Raw genomic sequence first — 24,642 nt, 5'->3', positions numbered from 1 at the left:
AGTCTGAAACTTACCAACCTTTGCTGAAAGACCCCAGAGGTTCAAAGAGAAGGAGGTTCAGAGAGTATCTGATCGAATCAAAGAGCCTGACCTGGAGCCAGAACTGGAAATCCTTTTCTTCCTCCCCCTACTCCTTTCCAGGGTGCTAATTATTTCAAAGGCCTCTGGGATAGTGAGTAACTTCTCACTGTGTTGCTTTTGTCTGTTCTGTCAAAATAACACACTCTATGCTGTGCTTAGTTGCTCAGTCATGTCTGATTCTTTGCTACCCCTTGGACTGTAGTCTGCCAGGCTCCTCTGTCCATGGGGATTCTCTAGGCAAGAATACTGGAGTGGGTTGCCATGCCTTCCTCCAGGGAATCTTTCTGATCCAGGAATTGAATCCGGGTCTCCTGCATTGCAGAATTGCAGGTGGATTCTTTACCAGCTGAGCTACCAGGGAAGCCCAACATATTCTATGTAGATTTCCATCTCCTTATCCAAATCTTACTTTCCTGTGGCTCATCCCCTCCCAGTTCTTCTTTTTAAGTTGGTAGTATACTAATCTTTACATTTAGTTATGCAGGTATATAAATGGGTGCCAACATATTTCCCCTCGGATAAAATGCATGCATGCTGTGTCGCTTCAGTTGTGTCCGACTCTTTGAGACCTTCTGGACTGTAACCCACTGGGCTCCTCTGTCCTTGATATTTTCCAGGCAAGAATACTGGAGTGGATTGCCATGCCCTTCTCCAGGGGATCTTCCCCACCAGGGATTGAAGCCATGTCTCATTATGTCTCCTGCATTTGCAGGCAGTTCTTTACCACTAGCACCACCTGGGAAGTCCCTTGGGTAAAATATATGCTTCTAAAGAAGAATCTTCTCGAGGCAAATTGTAGATCCAGTACAGTCAGTTCTTATTTGTGGTAATTATGCTCTACAAAGTTTCTGTGAACATTGGGTTTATTTATCTATATTCACATTTATTTATGGCTTCACTTGGGGCATGCTGGGTCTTAGTTTCCTGACCAGGGGTCGAACCCATGACTCTGCAGTGAAAGCATAGAGTCTTAGCCACTGGACTACCAGGAAAGCCCCTGAGCACTGGACTTAGTTAATATTTAGTCAGTTGCCTGCAATGCAGAAGCCATAGGAGACTCAGGTTCGATCCCTGGGTCGAGAAGAACCCCTGAAGGAGGGCATGGCAACCCATTCCCGTATTCTTGCCTGGAGAATCCTATGGATGGAGGAGTCTGGTGGGCTATAGTCCGTAGAGTTGGGCACAACAGAACTGACTTGGTGTACACACATGCATGCATGCATTTAGTCAATTAATATTTTAATAACAAATAATTGCTCCTTGGGAAAATACACACATATACATGCATACCCCATATAATCTTAAATTTAAAAAAAATGTTATCTGTCCTGGTAGATTGTATTTTTTTTTTTTTACAAAAGAGATAGTGAGGTTCAGAAGTGTTAAGTGACTTGCCTGAGGCAGCTCCACTAACAGGTGCCGAGTGGATTCAAGCTCTGCGCAACTGGCCCCAGAGCAGCACGTTCTTGCCCTGCACTGCTCCTCCCCACCTCATGCTCCGCATATCTGTGTGAGAGTGAAACAAGAAGGCAGAGTCGGCCTTGTTCAGCCTCAGGTGCAAAACTGAACATCTGATGACTCAGTGTTTTCTGCATGTATGTCTGAGAAAAACCATACTAGCTCTGTGAGCATTGATTTTGGTGATTACAAATAAATGTTAGCCAGTGAGTGAATGAGCCAATATGGAATCCATGAATAACAAGGACCAGCTGTATGATGGTTAGAATTCAGAACTTGGGCTAATAGGATAATTTGGGCAGGCACAGTCTTTTTTTTTTTTTGGCTGTGCTGGGTTCTTTTTGTGGCTCACAGGTTCTTTGTTGATGCACCCGGGCTTTCTCTAGTTGTGGTGACTAGAGGCTACCCTATAGTTGCAGTACATGAACTTCTTATTGCAGTGGGTTCTCTTGTTGCAGAGCACAGGCTATAGGGCACAGGGACCTCAGTAGTTGTGGCACACATGTTTAGTTGCCCCACAACATGTGGGATCTAAGTTCCCAGACCAGGGATCGAACCTGTGTCCTCAGTTGAAAGGTGGGTCCTTAACCACTGGACCACCAGGGAAGTCCTGGCACAGCCTTTGAGTAGACTTCAGATCATGTCACTTAGACATCTCCATGAGCATCAATCTGGATTGTGTGGTAATGTCCCTGAATTGACTAACAGTCAAAAGACAATCTGGCCTTAGTGCTCATGACTTGTACTTCACTTTCAGTGCCCATTGTGCCCACCTACCTCTATGCCATAGAGTTCAAAGACATCAACGGTTCTCTGTACCTCGGCTCTGCCACAACTACCCAGCCTTCCCTCACTCCCGCCTTTTCCACCATCCTCTCCTTCTTTGAAAACAACACTGTGGCTGTTGAAGAAAGTGTGCCCAGTGGCATAGCAAGGACAAGCAGCATTTCTGGCACCATCTCCCTCCAGTCACTGAAGCCATCCCAGCACATGGAAACAACTGCTTTCAAGCCACAGAATTCCTGAAGGAAGAGAACTTATGGGTTGGGGTTCTATTTGCTTCCAAGGCTCTGATGCAACTTCTGGTCAACCCCTTCGTGGGACCTCTTACCAACAGGTATCTTGATGGGTGCAGTGCCATATAGGGGACTCAGGGACTCAGAAATAGGAGGATGGGCTAAGATATCATAAAGATGGTTAGAAGGGATAAAGGTGATTACTTGTCTGCATCCCAGGCAGTCAGCTCTTTGGGAAAGACAACGCAATATTGGCGTAATGCCACGAGTTTCAGGTTTTCTTTGTAACATCATGACTGTTTAGTACCAAGAAGAGAACCAGTGAACAGAAGTATTCTATTGGTATTATTTCAGTGCCCTGGAACATGGTTTAAATGGGGAAAGGGTGGAAATAGGACAAGCCTATTGCAGTCTAGAGTGCTGGCCTCTTAATACTTCATGGTTGGGATTATTCTGATGTTTCAAAAAGATATGCACTCTGCTTAGGTTATCTTTTCTGGAAAAGAGGATTTGGGTCCTGGCTGACAGGTAAATTTGCCTGTTTATTTATATGTATTCATGTATCATATTCCATCTCTATAACCTGCATTCAGAGACACTCAAATAACCACATTTCTGTTCCCAATTACATGAAACAATATAGTGCAAATATATGGATGGCTATTGGACTTGTATCTCTTTTTTTTAATTCCCTTTTAGGATCGGATATCACATCCCCATGTTTGCTGGCTTTGTTATCATGTTTATCTCCACAGTTAGTAAGTAATTTGTTCCTACTATTCTTCACTTCATTGATTAACTTTAATTTTATCGCGTGCATTACAGGGAAGATAGCAGAGTCAAGTTAGCTAGACATCTCACTAAGTGGCCTATGACACTGATTTAAATGCTTTACAGTTTTGTTATGAGGACCAGAGCAGTAGAGACAACTTAGTCTGTGTGGCATTTGTATCTGTGCTCAGTTGCTCAGTTGTATCTGACTCTTTGTGACCCCTTGGGATTATCCCAGCAAGAATACTGGAGTGGGTTGCCATTCCCTCCTCTAGGGGATCTCCCTGACCCAGGGATCGAATCTGAATCTTCTGCATCTCCTTCCACTGGCAGGTGGATTCTTTACCACTGAGCCAACTGGCAGGCGCGGCATTTGTATATTACACTGTAAAAGAACAGATAGTTCACTTCATTCAGCTGGGGAAAATTGTGAAGGCTGTTTTAATATGTATAATATAGTGTGTGTGTGTGTGTGTGTTTGAGTAATCCCTTGAATGAGTTTAGTACAAACCTCCCATCTTTGAGAATAGGTCATAGTATTTTGATTTACAAGGGTAAAGGGCAACTAACAAAAACTCTAAATTGGTCAATAGCAACTGGCAAATTATAAAAAGTTTACTGCCTTCAAAGCCTTCAAGGAAGGCCATGAAAGGTTATAGATTTAGAAAATAAATTTGCTAAGGAAACAAGAAAGAGAAAGACAAATAGTCTACCTAGCATCAGATAAATGTTCCAAATAAAATGGAGATAAAATAAGAATATTAAGTGAAATAAAATATACCTGGAAATTGACCCTGAAAAAATAAGAAAGAATGAATATGGGGTGAGGGTGAGGGGGTGGGGAGAGGTTAATAAAGGGGAAGGCAGCTTGGTGCCTCTGCTGCCTCTCCTCCAAGTAACACACCCATACTCCCTCTTGTTTCTCTTTTCCACATTATTTGTTTATTTATTTATTTGTGGCTGTGCTGGGTCTTTGGTGATGTGTGTGGGGTTTCTCTAGTTACGGTGAGTGGGGGCTGCTCTCTAGTTGCAATGTGAGGGCTTCTCATTGTGGTGGCTTCTCTCGTTTCAGAGCACAGGCTCTAGAGTTCATGGGCTCAGTAATTTTGGTTCAGGGGCTTAGCTGCCCTGAGGCATGTAGGATCCTCTTGGCCCAGAGATGGAATTCACGTCTCCTGCATTGACAGGCGGATTCTTAACCACTGGACCACCAGGGAAGTCCCTCCCTCTTATGTTTCTTATTACCTTTCTATTACTTTTCTATTTTTCCTATTGATCCTCCTGAAGTTTCCATCCCTTCCAGCATAGAACTTGACTCTTTTCTACCAGTGCCTAACAGGAAGTTGTTTCATTCAGGGCTAGAAGGTACAAAGTGCAGGAGCTCCATGAGTGAAGTTCTATCTGAGACCATCAGCCTACTTGCGACATTCTAGTTGAATCACAGAAAATGAAGAGCTTGAAGTTGGAAATCTTTATTGAACTTCTAGGAGCTCAACCTAGGCTGAAAGTGATGAAAGTGAAAGTTGCTCAGTCATATCCGACTCTTTGCAACCCCATGGACTATACAGTCCATGGAATTCTCCAGGCCAGAATACTGGAGTGGGTAGCCTTTCCCTTCTCCAGGGGATCTCCCCAACCCAGGGATTGAACCCAGGTTTCCCACATTGCAGGCAGATTCTTTACCAGCTGAGTCACAAGGGAAGCCCAAGAATACTGGAGTGGGTAGCCTGTTCCTTCTCCAGTAGATCTTCCTGACCCCAGAATTGAACTGGAGTTTCCTGCATTGCAAGTGGCTATCAGGGAAGCCACTGAGCTATCAGGGAAGCCCCAACCTATGCTAAGCAGTAAGTTAACAAGTAATAAGGTGCTCTGTTTCATCAAATGAGATAGATATAATTCATTTCTATGGTGCATATGTATGCCTTGATGGTGAAAAGTCACTGAGGGAATGTAAAGAATAAAAAGATGTGGTTCTACACGTCTTGGAGTTCTAGTAACTCCAAGATTTCTTATTTATTTTTGGCTACTTTGAGTCTTCATTGTGGCAAGCAGAATCCTTCGTTGTGTTGTGTGGGCTTCTCTCTAGCTGTGGTGCCTGAGCTCCAGAGTGCATGGGCTCTCTAGTTTGCAGCACACGGGCTCTCTAGTTGAGGACTGAATGGGTTCAGTCATTGCCACACATGAGTTTAGTTGCCCCAAGGCATGTGGGATCTTAGTTCTCTGACCAAGGATTGAATCCCTGTCCCCTTCATTGGAAGGCAGATTCTTTTTTTTTTTTTAAATAAACTCCATTAATAAAAAACTTATTTATTTATTTATTTGCTTTATTTTTGGCTGTACTGGGTCTTCGTTGCTGTGCACGGCCTTTTTCCGGTTGTGGTGGATGGGGGATATTCTCTCAATCTCATCGTTGCGGTGGCTTCTCTTGTTGCAGAGCACAGGCTCTAGGCGTACGGGCTTCAGTAGTTGTGGTGCATAGGCTTAGTTGCCCTACAGCATGTGGGATCTTTCTGGACCAGGTATCCTATCCACGCCCCCTGCATTGGCAAGTGATTCTTGACCACTGGATCCCAGGGGCTTCTCTCGGTACTTGATGCCTGCCTGAAAGACACGACAAACACGCTGCAAAATAAGATAATGCAGTGTGCTGGTGGATCCCATACTTTTTAGCATAAGGTCCTTGCCTGATTCTCTGACAAGAACTCATGTTTTGAAAGCTTTCTTATCTACCAAACTGTGTGTATTAAGTAATAATTATTATTTCTAGGCCATAACCAGTATTGCTATACTGAGTTGGCCTAACTCTAGCAAACATTTGGTGTTTAGGGGATCCTATGTAGCATTCTGGAAAAGGCAATGGCACCCCACTCCAGTACTCTTGCCTGGAAAATCCCATGGACGGAGGAGCCTGGTGGGCTGCAGTCCATGGGGTCGCAAAGAGTCGGATACGACTGAGCGACTTCACTTCACTTTTCATTTTCATGCATAGGAGAAGGCAATGGCAACCCACTCCAGTGTTCTTGCCTGGAGAATCCCAGGGACAGGGGAGCCTGGTGGGCTGCCGTCTATGGGGTCGCACAGAGTTGGACACGACTGAAGCGACTTAGCAGCAGCAGCATGTAGCATTCCTTCAGGGTTTTGTCTTTTTTTTTTTTTTTTTAAAAGTATTTATTTATTTTCTTTTTGGCTGGACTGGGTCTTCATTGCTGCACTGGCTTTTCTCCAGCTGCAGTGAGGGGGCTATTCTTCATTGCAGTGCTCAGGCTTCTTATGCCTGTGGCTTCTGCTGTGGAGCACAGTCTCTAGGTGCGCAGGCTCAGTAGTTTCGGCTCCAGGGCTCTAAAGCACAGGCTCAATAGTTGTGGCTTTCCGGCTTAGTTGCCCTGCAGCAAGTGGAATTTTCCTGGACTAGGGACTGAACTCATGTTCCCTGCATTGGCAGGCAGATTCTTATCCACTGTGTCACCAGGGAAGTCCCCTTCAGGGTTTTTAAATACTAAATGAGGTTGCTGATGCCCATCACTCTCCCTAAGGGTCCCTAGCTGGAAAACAAGCAATGTAATTAGGAGTTAAATGGTGGCCTGTGTTAGGGGTACAAAATTACTTTGGTCTTCTAAACAGGGGGGACCAACCACCCAGTTTGCCTGGGATTGAGGGGCTTCCCAGGATGTGAGACTTGATTTTAAAACCTAAAAAAAAGGTCCTAGAGGCTTCCCTGGTGGTCCAGTGGTTAGGACTCCATGCTGCCACTGCAAGGGGCACAGGTTCAATTCCCTGGTTGGGGAACTAAGGTCCCACATATTGTGAGATGTGGCCAAAAAAATAAAATAAGATAAAGTAGTTTTATTTTCGGTTTTTTAAAGAATCTCCATACTGATCTCCATGGTGGCTGTAACAATTTACATTCCCACCTACAACGCAAGAGGATTCCCTTTTCTTCACTCCATCTCCAGCCTTTATTGTTTGTAGATTTTTTGATGATGGCCATTCTAACCAGTGTGAGGTGATACCTCATTGAAGTTTTGATCTTCATTTCTTTAATAATGAGTGATGTTGATCATCTTTTCATATGCCTCTTGACCTAGATGGGTGGAATGGGTGGATGCAAAGGAGGTCCAAGAAGGAGGAAATACGTGTGTGTGTGTGTGTGTGTGTGTGTGTGTGTGTGTGTGTATATATATATATATATATATCTGATTGACTTCATTGTACAGCAGAAACTAGCGCAACATTGTAAAGCAGCAACTATACACCAATAAAATAAATAAATAAAAATAAAATAAAATCATGAAGGTCCTGGGCAAACAGGGATGAGTTGGTCTAACTATTTTCAGAGGACACAGGGGTAACAGACCTTGAACAGATTGAAATCAGAAAGCCTGGGAGAGATCATTGGAAGTGTGGCCGGGAAGAGGCCAATCATTTGCATGTTTGGGAGACGGTGTGATCATGTGGGGAAGTAATGGGGGAAGATTATAAGCACAGCCATTGTAATGAATGGGCAAAGGGGTTCAACATTGCTGATGCAAACATTTTGGAAGCAAGTCTTCTCCCTTTCTGCGGTGTTGTCTTAGAATCTGGGATGAGACATGTCTGGACTCATCAACCTTACCTCTAACACTCTGTAATTTAGTCTCTGATAACATAGTCCTGTTTGGCTCTCAGTTTCACGCGTGCTTGTTAGTCTCTAGTAGACTGCATCTCTTCAAGGGCATGAACTGGGCGGTCTCTGTTTCACATTGCTGCAGAGTCCAGCACAGCTGCATGGTCAGTATTACTTAATAAATACTCACTGATCTGACTTGGCTAAAAGATTTTCCAATATGAGGGGAAGGATCCGATTGAATCACAAGATATTCTTGTCTACCCAATACCCATGGACCTTCAAGTACACAAAGCTTTTGTTTCCCACTCCAGATGACCCAATAGGACCCAGCTATGGCAAAGATCAAATCAGGTTGTTGCATATGGAGAATCCAAAAGTAGGGTCTAGGGACTAGTTCTCAGTCCAGGGCATTGGGTTACATGTTCAGCCCTGACTCCAGTGGGCAGGATGTTGGGCTTTCAGCAGGAAATGTGGGCACCCAGCCATCTGTCCACCATGTGGTGCATCAGTTTATGCTTCTTTGGTTTCTCAGTCTTTATGTCAATTATAATGCAATCCTAATTAAGGGAGAGGATTAGAAGAGCAGCTCTGAAAACAAGGAGCAGTAATCCCTCTGTATTAAAACATGAGCATAATGGCTCATGTCTGTAATATCATGAGCCCATCTACTGGTGGCCAGACCATCAAAGGCCATTTGCTAACTGGGGAATTCTTGCTATTCTCTTTGCCCAGTGTTTGCCTTTTCTGGTACCTATACTCTGCTTTTTGTGGCCCGAACTCTTCAAGGCATTGGATCTTCATTTTCATCTGTTGCAGGTAATGCTGACATCTTAAACACACACACATTTCTTACCATCTCTTACTATTAATACCTTCAGACCCTATACAATTTATATGAAGAAATTAAGGAAACTATCATCAGAAAATGCAGAAGTTGTGATTTAAAAACAAGATAATTATAGAGTTGCTGTCAGGGCCTGTAAATCCCTAAGCCTGATGTAACTTTCTCTGGTAATATTTAGGTTGAGTTAACTCAGGTCAGACCAAGCCCAAGGCAAAAGGTGCAGTCGGCAAGGTTTTAATTTAATGCCACTTTGTGGTCTTTTCTCTGTTCCCCTCTTAATGGGAACAGTATTATAGAAACAGTAATATTGATACTATTGGTAACAACATCCCAGTTTGCAAAGTATTATCAAATACATGACTTCATGTAATCCTATGAAGCAGAGATTTTATGCCATTGTACATGTAAATAAATGGAAGTAAGAGCCCAGCCCACACTCCTAGGTGCTTTCATACTCTTCCATGGGCACCTTCATTGAATAGAGCAGTGTTCTGTGTCCATGGGTTTTCCTTCCTTTGACCTACTCCCTATCCATGGATTCAGGGAAATGTACCAGGAAATGATAAAGTGATATGAAATACAGGATCATTGGATAATGGTATTCTGCATTCAGAGACGTTTGCACTTCCAATAATATTCTGAGCAGAGGGGTGAGTCATGTGGGCATTTGGGGGACCCTTGGGGACAGTATGTGTAAAGTACTATGAGTTAGGTTCTGTAAAACCCTTCCAACTCTAGTTAAGATGACTCCTGGAGATATAATAGGGCCGAAACCAAGGACTCCGTGAGACTGGCAGAGACAGTATGCTAATTCTGCTGCCTTTCTCCTTTCAGGTCTTGGGATGCTGGCCTGTGTCTACACTGATGACCACGAGAGAGGGCGGGCCATGGGAATTGCCTTGGGGGGCCTGGCCTTGGGAGTGCTGGGTGAGTGGCACCTGGGAGATATCTCCAGGAGGCAGATATTTCTAAGGTCTTTAAGGAAACAGTATTTTCCTGCCTTCTCTGTCCAACCATGTTTTGATTCCTTCTGAAATTCTGCCCAGGGAAAGCAGAATCTCTTTCCCTTTAAGAAGCTGAATAGCCCATAAGGGGCTGGGAATGGTCCAGACACCTAGTCTACTCAAGGAAGTGAATCTTCACATGTTAGCAGCTGCTGCCTCATCTCTGCTTCCATATATGGCCAGTGCTTTCAACTGGGGACCATGCTATTTGCCAGATTTTGTGCTAAATATATACATAATCTTTTTTAAATCCTCACCACCACAGTGTGAAGGAGGAATGATTGTCCCCATTACACAGATGAGGATTAAAAAGGTTCACAGCCATCCGAGGTCACACGGCCAAGAAATGCCAGAGCCAGAATATGGACTCAGATTTTCTAGGCTCGAATCCAAAGCTCCAAATCCTAAGGTTATACTTTCTTTGAGGTTCATTCGAAATCTAGTTTACTCGATTAGTCCAACAAGACACAAACTTTTACTGAGTACATATTATATACCCTGTGTTGTTGCTTAGTCTCCAAGTTGTGTCCAACTCTGTGACCCCATGGACTGCAGCACTCCAGGATTCCCTGTCCTTTGCTATCTCCCTGAGTTTACTCAAACTCATGTCCATTGAGTCAGTGATACCATCCAACCATCGCATCCTCTGTCACCTCTTTTCTTGCCCTCAGTCTTTCCTAGGGCATTATGTACATGCCAAGTACAGTGCTAGCACAAAGGGCATATAGCTCAGAAGTCTCAGATGTGGTTCCTGCCCTCTAAGAGTTTGCAAGTTAATTGAGAAGAAGACACCAAGCATCTCTCCCCTGGCCCTACTCTTTACCCCCATGGTGAGGACAGGGAACCAAAGTTCTACTCTGTGTTAGTATCCGCTTCCCCAAACATCCAAGCTAAAACTTGGGTGCCTCCTTGTCTCCTTTATCACCTTTCACTCCCAAATGAATAAGCCCCCTATATCCTTCTTGCTCAAGACCAGTTCCTCTTCACGTCTCACTTAGAACATGGCATCAGCTGCCTGCCTAATCTGTATGTTGCCTCCTTCCTCCAAGGTGCCTCCAGAAGAAGCTTCCTATGCCCAGAGCTTGTGGTCCTCCCCTACCAGAAAAGCACTGGTGCTTTCCTCTTGCCCACAAGACCAAATACATGCTTTATTTGCACACATGGAGCCCTTGGCTCTTCAGTCTCAACCTTCTCCACTCTCCTGTCTCCCAAACACTCCTATTTTAGTAACAGGGTTGTTGTTTAGTTGCTAAGTTGTGTCTGACGCTTTGTGACCCCATGGACTGTAGCCCACAAGGCTCCTCTGTCCATGGGATTCTCCAGGCAAGTATACTGGAGTGGGTTGCATTTCCTTCTCCAGGGGATCTTCCTGACCCAAGTATTGAACCCACATCTCTTGCATTGGCAGGTAGATTCTTTACCGCTGAGCCACCAGAAGTTCCCACTCTCCTGGTCTCCCAAAGAGTCCTATTCTAATGACAGGGAGTTTCTTATATTGCTTCTTGATCCACACTTCTTTTTTCTGACACCTCTGTGTTCTTCATACATGCTTTATGCTCACCTGTATTAACTACTTAACAAAGCCCCTACGACTACTTGAACTCACTCTACTGTGATTACATGGGCTTCCCAGGTGGTGCTAGTGGTAAACACCCACATGCCAATGCAGGAGATGTGGATTTGATCCCTGGGTTGGGAAGATCCCCTGGAGAAGGAAATACAACACATTATATTGTTCTTGCCTGGAGAATCCCATGGACAGAGGAGCCTGTTGGGCTACAGTCCATAGGGTCACAAAGAGTCAGACATGACTGAAGCAACTGAGCACATATGCACTATGATTACTTGGCATTTTGCAGATGGAAACTTTACTTTTCTTTCCCCAGTTTTTAAAATTTTTAATTATTATTTTTATTATTAGAGTTTAATTTCTTTACATGGAACCTTTACTTTTCATCATGTTCTAATTATTTGGGTCACCCCCACCCCCAACCCCGCCATGCCTACTCACACATTTCTTCCACTAGAAACTGAACCCCTTGAAAGTAGGTCTTCTTCATCTCTGAATCTGCAGAGGCTCATGTTCTCCTGCAAGGCTCAGCCCCTTGCAGGCCCTCATGAAGTGCTCACTGGATTAACATGAATGGGTCATGCTCCCTGGGAACCGGTCCTCACCTCTGGAATCCATGGCTGTTTTCCTTTTCAGTAGGGGCTCCCTTTGGAAGTGTGACATATGTGTTTTTGGGGAAGACTGTACCCTTTCTCATCTTGGCCTTCCTGGCTCTTCTGGATGGAGGTGAGTCACCATAAGAGGCACCAGACAGGTGAGAGTCAGGTTGGAAATGGATTATGTTGTGGTGTCCGGGTAGACATGTCTGGGTGGATCGGGGGCTGCCCCCTTGTAAGAAAGAGGGAAGCAGCTCAGGGAATTAGCTCTGTAAGGAGCAGAGTACTGACAACGCGGCCATCATTGGATCTTCCAACTAGTAAGTGGACACACTGAACTAGTTCTCTCTCTCTTCCTTTCTTAGCACTCCAACTCTGCATCCTGCAGCCTTCTAAAGTCTCTCCTGAGGTGAGTGAATACCAAGCTCCATTGCTGATAGAGAGAGAATGGCTGAGTGCAGTGACCCAGGCTTGCCTGGACCATCCCTATTAAGCCACAAGAAGAAAGGGGAGTGGAGCTGGAGAAAGCTAGAACTGTCCTGGATTCCCAAGAGGGTCATATTTAGGATCGTGTGGGGGAGGGGGAGGAAGTCTGGCTTGATATTGGACCAAGATGGGGGAAGGGCCTTATAAAGAGTCAGAGAAACCTTTGACGACGACGGCCACTACTACTGAGTCATATATAGTAATTCAGAACCAGGATGACAATGACACTGGGACCTGAGTATTCATAGTTATAACATCTTAACATCTCAAAGGTAAAGAGGACCTTGGAGGCCATCCAAATAACATTTCCCCCCAGAGCAGCCTTACAGACTGTCATTCTGTAGCAGTTAAAATCAGAGTTGGTCTTTATCTGACTCCAAGACAGAGATGGCTCTGAGACATTCATATCAGACCATGAAGAGAGATAAGAAAGTACAGACAATATGGGAAAGTTTGATCCAAAGATCTTGATTTTGTAGCCAAGTCAGACAATACTGTTGGTATCCTTTTGTATCCATTCAGCCAGTCTTTGTCTTTTGGTTGGGGCATTCAACCCATTTACGTTTAAGGTAATTATTGATAAGTATGATCCCATTGCCATTTACTTTATTGTTTTGGGTTCGAGTTTATACACCGTTTTTGTGTCTCCTGTCTGCTGCTGCTGCTAAGTCACTTCAGTCGTGTCCGACTCTCTGTGACCCCATAGACGGCATCCCATCAGGCTCCCCCGTCCCTGGGATTCTCCAGGCAAGAATAGTGGAGTGGGTTGCCATTTCCTTCTCCAATGCATGAAAGTGAAAAGTGAAAGTGAAGTCGCTCAGTTGTGTCTGACTCTTAGCGACCCCATGGACTGCAGCCTACCAGGCTCCTCCGTCCATGGGATTTTCCAGGCAAGAGTACTGGAGTGGGATGCCATTGCCTTCTCTGGTCTAGAGAATACCCTTTAGCATTTGTTGGAGAGCTGGTTTGGTGGTGCTGAATTCTCTCAGCTTTTGCTTGTCTGTAAAGCTTTTGATTTCTCCACGCTACTTGTGATTGGTGTCTGAAGTGGGGTTCAGTCTGTGGGGTCCACACTGTGAAAGTGAAAGTGTTAGTTGCTCAGTCATGTCTGAGTCTTTGCAACACCCGAGACTGTAGACTGCTAGAGTCCTCTATCCGTGGAATTCCACAGGCAAGAATACTGGAATGGGTTTCCATTCCTTTCTCCAGGGATTTTCTTGACCCACGGTTCGAACCTGGGTTTCCTGCATTGCAGGCAAGTAATTAGTATTGGAATTGAATTGAATTGTCAGGACACTCAGTTGGTCCAGAGAACTGGAGAATTCCTTGGTATGAAAGCCCCACCCCTGTGGTATCAAAAGTATGACTAGAGAAATGATTGCCTTTTAGTACTTTTTTGAATAATTTTGATTTTTGGATGGTAATGTTCTACATATTTTAAAAAAGTGGTTCCTTTTCTGGCTGGCATACCATTGTATACATTCCATGTTTTATGCTGTCTTCTATGTTTGAGCATTTCAGTAATTTCCAATATTTTGTAGATATGAATAGTGGTGCAATTAATAATCTTGTGAAAGTGAAAGTCGTTCAGTTGTGTCCAACTCTTTGTGACCCCATGGACTATACAGTCCATGGAATTCTCCAGGCTAGAATACTGGAGTGGGTAGCCTTTTCCTCCTCCAAGAGATCTTCCCAACCCAGGGGTCAAACCCACGTCTCCCGCATTGCAGGCAGATTCTTTACCAGCTGAGCCACAAGGGAAGCCAAGAATACTGGAGTGGATAGCCTATCCTTTCTCTAGCGGATTTCCCAACCCAGGAATCAAACTGGGATCTCCTGCAGGCGGATTCTTTACCAACTGAGCTATCAGGGAAGCCCAATAATCTTGTCAGTTCAGTTCAGTCTCTCCGTTGTGTCCGACTCTTTGCCACCCCATGAATCGCAGCACCCAGGCCTCCCTGTCCATCACCAACTCCCGAAGTTCACCCAGACTCATGTGCATCGAGTTGGTGATGCCATCCAGCCATCTCATCCTCTGTCATCTCCTTCTCCCCCTGCCCCCAAATCTCTCCCAGCATCAGGGTCTTTTCCAATGAGTCAACTCTTTGCATGAGGTGGCCAAAGTATTGGAGTTTCAATCTCAGCATCAGTCCTTCCAATGAACACCCAGGACTGGTCTCCTTTAGGATGGACTGGTTGGATCTCCTTGCAGTCCAAGGGACTCGCAAAAGTCTTATCCAACACCACAGTTCAAAAGCGTCAATTCTTCGGCGCTCAGCCTTCTTTACAGTCCACCTTTCACATCCATACATGACCACTGGAAAAACCATAGCCTTGACTAGACAGACCTTTGTTGGCAAAGTAATATCGCTGCTTTTTAATATGCTATCTAAGTTGGTCATAACTTTCCTTCCAAGGAGTAAACGTCTTTTAATTTCATGGCTGCAATCACCATCTGCAATGATTTTGGAGCCCCAAAAATAAAGTCTGACACTGTTTCCACTGTTTCCCCATCTATTTCCCATGAAGTGATGGGACCAGATGCCATGATCTTCGTTTTCTGAATGTTGAGCTTTAAGCCAACTTTTTCACTCTCCTCTTTCACTTTCATCTAGAGGCTTTTTAGTTCCTCTTCACTTTCTGCCATAAGGGTGGTGTTATCTGCATATCTGAGGTTATTGATATTTCTCCCGGCAATCTTGATTCCAGCTTGTGCTTCTTCCAGCGCAGCGTTTCTCATGATGTACTCTGCATATAAGTTAAATAAGCAGGGTGACAATATGCAGCCTTGATGTACTCCTTTTCCTATTTGGAACCAGTCTGTTGTTCCATGTCCAGTCGAACGGTTGCTTCCTGACCTGCATACAGGTTTCTCAAGAGGCAGGTCAGGTGGTCTGGTATTCCCACCTCTTTCAGAATTTTCCACAGTTTATTGTGATCCACAGTCAAAGGCTTTGGCATAGTCAATAAAGCAGAAATAGATGTTTTTCTGGAATTCTCTTGCTTTTTCAATGATCCAGTAGATGTTGGCAATTTGATCTCTGGTTCCTCTGCCTTTTCTAAAACCAGCTTGAACATCTGGAATTTCAGTGTTCACATATTGCTGATAATCTTGTATATATGTATTTTTCTAAAATTGGAGATAATCTTTTTTTTTTTTTGGAGATAATCTTTAGAGTAAATTTCAAAAAGTAAGATTGTTGAGTCAACAGGTTTATTGAACTTCTTTAGGTACATTTTATGATTTAGATCTGCCTCTTTACTTTGAATTATATATGGGAGAGGGAATGATCTTTTTAGTTGTAGTATCTCTGAATAGTACAATCCATCCCTGTGTGTATGCAGAAAGGGTTATCATATCAAAACTATTAAACCCATTTATCAAGTCAACGATTAAGCTACGTTAATTGATTTACAATGTTGTGTTAGTTTCAGGTGTACAGTAAAGTGAATCAGTTATACATATACATATATCCACTCTTTTTTAGATTCTTTTCCCATGTAGGTCACTACAGAGTATTGAGTAGACTTTCCTGTGGTATACAGTAGGTCCTTATTAGTTATCTATTTTATATATAGTAGTGTATATGTGTTGCTCTCAATCTCCCAGTTGATTTCTCCCCCACCCCTTATACCCTGGTAACCATAAGTTTGTTTTCTACATTTGTAACTGCATTTCTGTTTTGTAGATAGCGTCATGTGTATCCTTTTTTAGATTCTACATGTGAGTGGTATCGTGTGGTATTTGTCTTTCTCTTTTTAACTTCACTTAGTCTGACAATCTCTAGGTCTATCCATATTGCCACAAATGGCATCTTTTCATTCCCTTTTATGGCTGAGTAACATTCTATTGTGTATATATGTACCACATATTCTTTATCCATTCCTCTGCTGATGGGCATGTAGGTTGATTCCATGTACTGGCCATCGTAAATAGTGCTGAGATGAACACTGGAGTAAATAAACTACTAAATCAAGATCAGATCAGATCAGATCAGTCGCTCAGTCGTGTCTGACTCTTTGTGACCCCATGAATCGCAGCATGCCAGGCCTCCCTGTCCATCACCAACTCCCAGAGTTCACTCAGACGCACGTCCATTGACTCAGTGATGCCACCCAGCCATCTCATCCTCTGTCGTCCCCTTCTCCTCCTGCCCCCAATCCCTCCCAGCATCAGGGTCTTTTCTGATGAATCAACTCTTCGCATGAGGTGGCCAAAGTACTGGAGTTTCAGCTTTAGCATCATTCCTTTCAAAGAAATCCCAGGACTGATCTCCTTCAGAATGGACTGGTTGGATCTCCTTGCAGTCCAAGGGACTCTCAAGAGTCTTCTCCAACACCACAGTTCAAAAGCATCAATTCTTCAGTGCTCAGCCTTCTTCACAGTCCAACTCTCACATCCATACATGACCACAGGAAAAACCATAGCCTTGACTAGACAGACCTTTGTTGGCAAAGTAATGTCTCTGCTTTTGAATATGCTATCTAGGTTGGTCATAACTTTCCTTCCAAGGAGGAAGCGTCTTTTAATTTCATGGCTGCAGTCACCATCTGTAGTGATTTGGGAGCCCAGAAAAATAAAGTCTGACACTGTTTCCACTGTTTCCCCATTTATTTGCCATGAAGTGATGGGACCGCATGCCATGATCTTCGTTTTCTGAATGTTGAGCTTTAAGCCAACTTTGTCACTCTCCATTTTCACTTTCATCAAGAGGCTTTTGAGTTCCTCTTCACTTTCTGCCATATGGGTGGTGTTATCTGCATATCTGAGGTTATTGATATTTCTCCCGGCAATCTTGATTCCAGCTTGTGTTTCTTCCAGTCCAGCATTTCTCATGATGTACTCTGCATATAAGTTAAATAAACAGGGTGACAATATACAGCCTTGATGAACTCCTTTTCCTATTTGGAACCAGTCTGTTGTTCCATGTCCAGTTCTTACTGTTCATAGGGTTCTCAAGGCAAGAATACTGAAGTGGTTTGCCATTCCCTTCTCCAGTGGACCACATTCTGTCAGATCTCTCCACCATGACCTGCCTGTCTTGGGTAGCCCCACGGGCATGGCTTAGTTTCATTGAGTTAGACAAGGCTGTGGTCCTAGTGTGATTAGATTGACTAGTTTTCTGTGAGTATGGTTTCAGTGTGTTTGCCCTCTGATGCCCTCTTGCAACACCTACCGTCTTACTTGGGTTTCTCTTACCTTGGGCATGGGGTATCTCTTCACGGCTGCTCCAGCAAAGCACAGCCATTGCTCCTTACCTTGGACGAGGGGTATCTCCTCACCATTAAATCAAGATAGAAAGTGGTAAATACCATGGATTAGGACATAGTGCTTAGGAAGTTTAAGAGAGAAAAGTTCCAGCTACTGAGTTAGGGAACACTGTGGATAAGAAGGGGCCATTTAAGCTTGACATTGATGAATGCCTGAGGTTTGGACCTATTGGAAAAAGGAGGAAGGGAGTTTAGGGAAAGGTAACCATGATGACCAAAGGGCTTGCTGGTGTGCTTGGAAGGAAGGTAGATGACTAAATTTAGCTGGAATGGAGTTTTTTGAAGGACAGGCATGTTATCATTGGACATTCAGGCTGACATTTTAATCTATATGTTCAGGCTTCTTTGGTAATGCCAGTCCAGTATGGTTCCGCATTGTCAGAACAAAGCATTCAGAAGGCCCGAGCAGCTCTGTGAGTTGTCACCTCTGGGCTCACTTCTGGAACTCAGTGATTTGCCTGTGGTTCTCCCTGGATAAATGTCAGTTCTGGGGAGATCAGTGGAGGGGCTAGGCATCCAGACACCTGTTGCCCAGTGGCAGCCTTGCTGACAACCCATTCTGATCTGCTTGGTGGTCATTTGAAGGCAGGACTTATGTCTGGAATATGTTGTCCCACCCTTTGTGACTGCCTTTCACACAGGGGCCATGTGGTTGCCACCAGCTCACTCTGTGACACTGGGTACATCACTTCTCCTTCTGTGACCTGTGGGTGGCTGACCTCTGCAGTAAGGGAGCTGATGTAGGTGGTCTCTACGGTCCTGCCTGCGTGCTCTCGGATTCTGTGAAACAGGAGAGGCGTATACACTGTAGAGATGAAGTTTTTTGTTTTCCGTGTTTTCAGAGTGCCAAGGGGACTCCACTCCTCACGCTTCTCAGAGACCCTTATATCCTGGTGGCTGCAGGTAAGCTGACATTGCCTTCCTTTAGGAGGGAGGGTCTGAGCTTCAGGACTGCCTCGGGGGCTCACTGGACTGTCTCCCCAGGCTCCATCTGCCTTGCCAACATGGGCGTGGCCATGCTGGAGCCCACACTGCCTATTTGGATGCTGCAGACCATGTGTGCTCCTGAGTGGCAGCTAGGTAAGTGACCTTGGTCCTCAACATGAATTTTGGCAGAGGTATGGGCCAGGGACCCTTTCTGAGGCTATCAGTAAGCATCATCAGGGCCAGATCTTGAGAGTCATAGAGGGACAGCATTCTTCCCTCATCAAATTATCTCTCCTGTCTGCATCTGTGAGTCTAGCCTGATTGGGTATGCAGTTCCTTCAAGAAGCAGTCCCCAGTACACAGAATGGGAGGGCTTGACAGGGGTGATAGAGGGGCAACTCACCTAGCTGTACGGATGAATGACTGCCCGTCAGACGACCTTGGCTTTTCCTTTCTGCTCCATTAATTTGCTATGCAAACTTGTGCAAATCACGTCAGCTTTCTGAGCTTCACTTTCCTATCATTAAAATGGCTATCAGAGTACTAAGAGTTCAGAGGGTAAATTTGACCCTGATGCTGGGAAAGATTGAAGGCAAAAGAAGAAGAGGGCGGCAGAGGATGTGAAGGCTGGTTGGCATCACTGACTCAATGGACATGAACTTGGGCAAAGTCCAGGAGATAGTAAGGGACAAGGAGGCTTGGCGTGCTGCAGTCCATGGGGTCACAAAGAGTTGGACACGACTTAGCAACTGAACAACTGAGGAATAAGTGATATAATCTGTGAAAATGCTTTTTACCTGTAGAATATTAGCAACTACCACCATCACCATCATTGATATTGAGCTTGCCACAAAGTTCGTTTGGGTTTTTCTGTGTTATGGAAAAACCCAAATGGACTTTTTGACCAATCTTACAGTTTCATCTTTCCCACTCACTGTCCCCCAGATTACCCTTTTGCTTTTTTTTTTTTTTTTAACCTCTAGAAAGCTGCTAATGGAGTACACTGTACTGTGAGGGGGGCCTCCAGCCCCCTCTGCTCCACGGACAGATGTCCTCATGAGTCATCTGAGGGAGGAGGCCCTGGATCTTTCCAGGAAGCCTAAGGAAAGTCAACAGAGAAGGTTATGTGCAAATTGCTCAGTCACTGCTGGGAGGAGCGCTTATGTGGCCAGAGGGGGAACTGATAAGGACCTGATATAGCTTAATGTGCAATGACAAGCACTAAATCTAATTTTTTAGGGGACCATGCTAAGCAAGGCTCCCAGCTGCACTCTTAGCGCCAAATTGGATTTTTCCAAGCTGCAGCTGCCTCTGACCATGACAGTTAATTGAGTTGGTGTTCAATGCAAATAAACATCCCCTGCCCCAAGATGCTTGGGCTCTTGGGCAGACGGGCCACCAACCATAGCTCAGAATGGGCCCTCCCCAGCCCTTCTTCACCCCACAGGATATTAAAAGCAAACTAGCCATCAGTCAGTAACTGGTGAATTGCTGACTTTGGGTTTATTTTTAATCACCCTGACAGTTTCTGTTAGGGTGCACTGTTTCTGCTCAGGATACAAAGAAACAGAGAGAGAGGCTGGTGAGATCTGATGAAGTGCACAGGCTTGATGTCAGACAGTGCCTTGAGCAGGCAAGGCTGCAGTAGAAAGTGCTTAGGAGAGTGAGTGAGAGACTGAGGAGTTCTTGTCCTCCACCATCCCTTACAACTTTCTTCAGTGCCCTCTGCATCTGTAAGTCTAAATACAGAGATTCTCTCCTGGAGAGTGTATTAAAATTCAGATTGCAGTTCCCTTCCAACGATTCAGTAGAAACAAGTTGCATTCCTGGTAAGTTTCCCGATGATGCTGATATGGCGTCAGTGACCACACAGAAAAAGACTGCTCTCCATGCAGACCCCTCTCCAAGTTATTGGGAGGAACAATTTGTAGTCTGTGGCTGAACACTCTCCAAGTAGCCCGCTCTGTGTCCACTACTCTCACCCAGTGGAGGAAAAACTCAGGCTTTGGAAATATGCCCACACTTACTGGGTGTGTCCTTGGATAAGTTACTTAATGTCTTCAAACTCCACTTTTTTTTTTTTTTTTTTTCATTTGTAAAAATGGAGGCACTTTTCTGGTTGTTTTCAGGGTTAAATAGACTTATGTATTCTAAGGGCTTCCCAGGTGGCGCTAGTGGTAAAGAATCTGCCTGCCAATGCAGGAGACACAAGAGATTCATCCCTGGGTTGGGAAGACACCCTGGAGTAGGAAACAGCAACCCGCTCCAGTATTCTAGCCTTGAAAATCCCATAGACAGAGGAGCCTGGAAGGCTACAGTTCATGGGGCCACAAAGAATTGGACACGACTTAGCGCGCACACACACATATTCTAAAGGCATTAACATGGCACTTGGGATACAGTATATACTCAGGAAATAAAACCCATTTCTGTTTTTATAATTGTTTTTGTTGAAATCACTTTAGCAGTCACAGCTATGTGTAATCCCCAACCCTTGAAGATATGCTGTGAAATATAATATATCTGTAGAGATACAGTATGGAACACCTCATTTGCACAAAATGCTAATGAATTGCCAGTTACACTCAGATCCTAAAGAACAAGCCACCTTGGTTGAGGAAAATATCATTCAGGAAATCCCATGTCACTTGAAACGATGTCAAGGAGATGGATCTAGCAGGCCTGTGCTCTTCCTGCTGGTGCCCATTTCCAGATATGAGGTAAACAATTGAGTGGTTGTTGTTGTTTAACTGCTAAATCATGTCTCTTTTGTGACCCCTGACTGTAACCCGCTAGGCTTCTCTGTCTATGGGATTTCCCAGGCAAGAATACTGGAGTGGGTTGCTGTTTCCTTCTCCAGGGGATCTCCCTGATCCAGGGATCAAGCCCAAATTTCCTGGATTGGCAGGCAGGTTCTTTACCACTGAGCTACCTGGGAAGCTTCAAACAATTGAGTAGCTAGACCATTAATTTTTTTTTAAACAATGAAACATAAATACATGGTTACATGGTTACAGTTTGAAACAGATTGCCACCTGCACAGATAGACTAGACAAATATATTAAGGTGCGTTTCGCCTCCAGTCCATAGAAGAGGATATTAAAAGCAAACAAGACATCAGCCAGTAACTGGTGAATTATTGACTTTCGGTTTATTTGTAATCATCATGACAGTTTATATTAGACAGCACTGTTTCCTCTCCATACAGAGAGAGAGAGGGAAGCTAGTAAGACTGAAGGAAACTCATCCTGCTGATTCCATGCAGCTCTTTATGCCAGAGCCATCTGTGCTGCCACACTGCTGCTGTGGGTGGAGGAAGCACCTGCCATCAGAGGGAGAAGGTCTGGGTTCAAGTCTTGAGCGTGCTACCCTCTGGTTATGGTGGTGCTGGTTAAGGATGATACTCAGGGGGGCACTTACTCTGTTCCAGGAGCCTTGCCAAATGGTTGTTTTACGTTAATGGTCACTTATGCCCGATTACTAGCCCGTCTGGTAGGAATTATTATTCTCATATTTCAGAGATATCTTAATCTGAACCAATTTCCCACTGCCCTCCCAAATCCTGAGCCCTCTGGAAGTCTCTACCATAGGCAAGTGTCCCTATTTGTTGGGGTCCTTTAATGGACCAGAACCTGGTGGTCCGGAGTCGATGATAAGAAAGTGAAAGAGAGAGCCGGACGGAGGGAGAGAGAGAGAGAGAAAGAAAGAAAGACACGGGGACTGAAGCTCTGATGGAGCAAAGGTGCTTTAATGATCTTTCTGTGAGTATGTATAGGCTCTTGTACAAGAAATTTCTTTTGACAATGATAAAGATCAGAAAACCAAATGTACAGCAACCGTTACCAAGGGAACAAGGGATTAATAATGGTCACCAGGTCAGGAGACAATCCATATCTCAAGAAAGGGGATTGAGACTAAGCAGTTTTGTCATAAAGAGAATGTTTACTGAAGGAGATTCAAGCCCCTCTCACATAATGACCTCAGTTCTGGAAGCAGCTTGCTGTTCCACTGATAAGGAACAGAGGACTTATGAGAAACAGCACGTAGGAATCCTCCTGTTAAACACTCCCTGATAATTCCCCCTTATTTATTTATAATATTTGTAAAAAGTGTTCTGACCATTAGAGTTTGTTTAGTTTTAACAATTTTTGCATGAAGGTAATGGTAGATGACAAATATAATTGTCGAGACAATCACCAAAATTACAGTTCCAGACCCGATGCTGTGAGTAATGCTTTGAAACCATCCGCGTGGGTCTAGCCCAGATAATTGATCAGCTAGTTGTTCAGCTAAAGTTTCCAAATTAGTGGAAGAGGGCAGATTATTAGAAAAGGTTTCAAAATTTTCTTTTTGTAATAATTGTACATTCAGAAAGGCATTATCATGTACATTTTGTAAATGAAATTTGATTTGTTCTCAGTTGTAGGCACTATTATTGAATTGAACAGGAGTAACACAAAATTGAGTAGAATTCCAATCACATTTTAGCATCACCTGTTTTTGTACATCTGTTAATTGATCTCCAATCCATTTGACGGTTGTTTTTAGTTCCTGTATTTCATCTTGAATATCCTCATCTATCTGAGCCTAAGTGGCCCACATAGTATGAGCATCTTTAGTCCAATTTTAGATAAAACTATGTGTTTGAATTGAGGTTTGTAAAACAACACCAGTGACGGCAGCAGTGGTGCAAATAGCTATTAACCCCAAAATGCCAAAAATCAGCCATCCAGTGAATCGTTTAGATCGCTGGAGCAATTTAGTAAGTAACCAGGAAGCAAGTCCAGCCATGGGACCTTCTTCCCAGGGCTGCTGGAGATTTATTGGTAACCACAGACTATGTCAAGATCGAAGAATCAAAAGGGATTCATTTCTTAAGGAAACAGAAGGGTTAAGGCAAGTATATAATTTGCAATTTATACAAGTTACAGAACATAAAGTTTTATTGAATTGTAAATTTCCTATAGCTACAACAAAAGGAAGTGGAACACAGGCTTGTATGAAATATGATTGATTATAGTGAAAGAAATAATTACTATGACTATGATTGGTCCCTGTGAAATGTCCAGTCTAAGTCCCAAGTTCTTCGGTGCTCACAGCAAGTTTCCAGATGTCCCATTGTTTAGGCCCAATCTGTTTATCGAGGACGATTTGAGGGCAAGAAGGTGTCATTTCGCCGTCAAGCCAGCCAAGGAGTCCTTTTCATGGAAGTGTTTCATTGAACTGTTGGTAGTCTTCTATGCTACTTGAGTCGCATAGTCACACACAGTGCTGCCAATATCATCTGAGCAGTTTGATACCCACATACCATGGGGTCCCCAGTCAACAATGATGTAATTGGCCATAAACATTAATTTCCCTGATTTAGCTCGACATTTATCTCAATAAACAGGAGTATATTTAAAGTCTTTATAAGTAAACCCCTTACATTTTAACTTTTCCTAGAGTTTTGGTAGTATTGACATGGTTTTTATAAAAGGACAGGACAGTAAACAGTCCAAGCAATGTGTAGAAGTTCCTTTTTGGGGGGCAGGACGAAAACCCATGTTTGTCGACTAACATTAATACATAATTTTGTTGGGCCCATGCATAAAGGAAGGATTTTATAGCCTAGAGAAATGTTAATTAGTCTTCCTTCTTTCTCAGCATGAGAGGGCCCCTCCAAGCTGCATGGAGGGGGCATATGTGTTGAGTGATTAGTGGATGTGATTGGTCCTATATCTGTCCATTCTATAACCTACAATAAAAAGGGGGTGTTAGGCCCCCCTATAAGCCTAATAAGTGTGATCAATCAAGTCAGCCTGAGCGGGGGAACAAAAGCAAGCAAAGCAAGCATCGTGACAAAAATATTTTCAGGATTCCGAGGCATTCCCTATTAAGAAATCAGGTTTTCAGCTTGATTAGTAAGGGTTTTTATCTGTCCCCAAGTAGGGAGATCATAAGGTCGATGACGTCAAGTGCGGCGTTTTTTGGAAATTTTTGAAGCCGCCATGGCATATACTGGAATTTCTT

At 44.0% G+C, this 24,642-nt stretch overlaps 1 protein-coding gene across 1 annotated transcript in view; it reads left to right on the top strand.

The window, feature by feature from the left end:
* Positions 1 to 24,642, top strand: part of SLC18A1 (solute carrier family 18 member A1) — a 51,885-nt gene that overhangs the window by 8,864 nt on the left and 18,379 nt on the right. Inside the window, 9 exon segments of the mRNA NM_001193171.1 lie at positions 2,297 to 2,501; positions 2,504 to 2,656; positions 3,255 to 3,313; positions 8,665 to 8,748; positions 9,611 to 9,703; positions 11,987 to 12,076; positions 12,312 to 12,355; positions 18,546 to 18,606; positions 18,688 to 18,783. Coding sequence (NP_001180100.1) covers positions 2,297 to 2,501; positions 2,504 to 2,656; positions 3,255 to 3,313; positions 8,665 to 8,748; positions 9,611 to 9,703; positions 11,987 to 12,076; positions 12,312 to 12,355; positions 18,546 to 18,606; positions 18,688 to 18,783 — 885 coding nt within the window.

This window comes from Bos taurus, chromosome 8, assembly GCF_002263795.3.
Source record: "Bos taurus isolate L1 Dominette 01449 registration number 42190680 breed Hereford chromosome 8, ARS-UCD2.0, whole genome shotgun sequence".
Lineage (NCBI taxonomy): Eukaryota > Metazoa > Chordata > Mammalia > Artiodactyla > Bovidae > Bos > Bos taurus.
The sequence above is the reverse complement of the archived record's forward strand: the minus strand, read 5'-3'. Positions and strand labels throughout refer to the sequence as shown.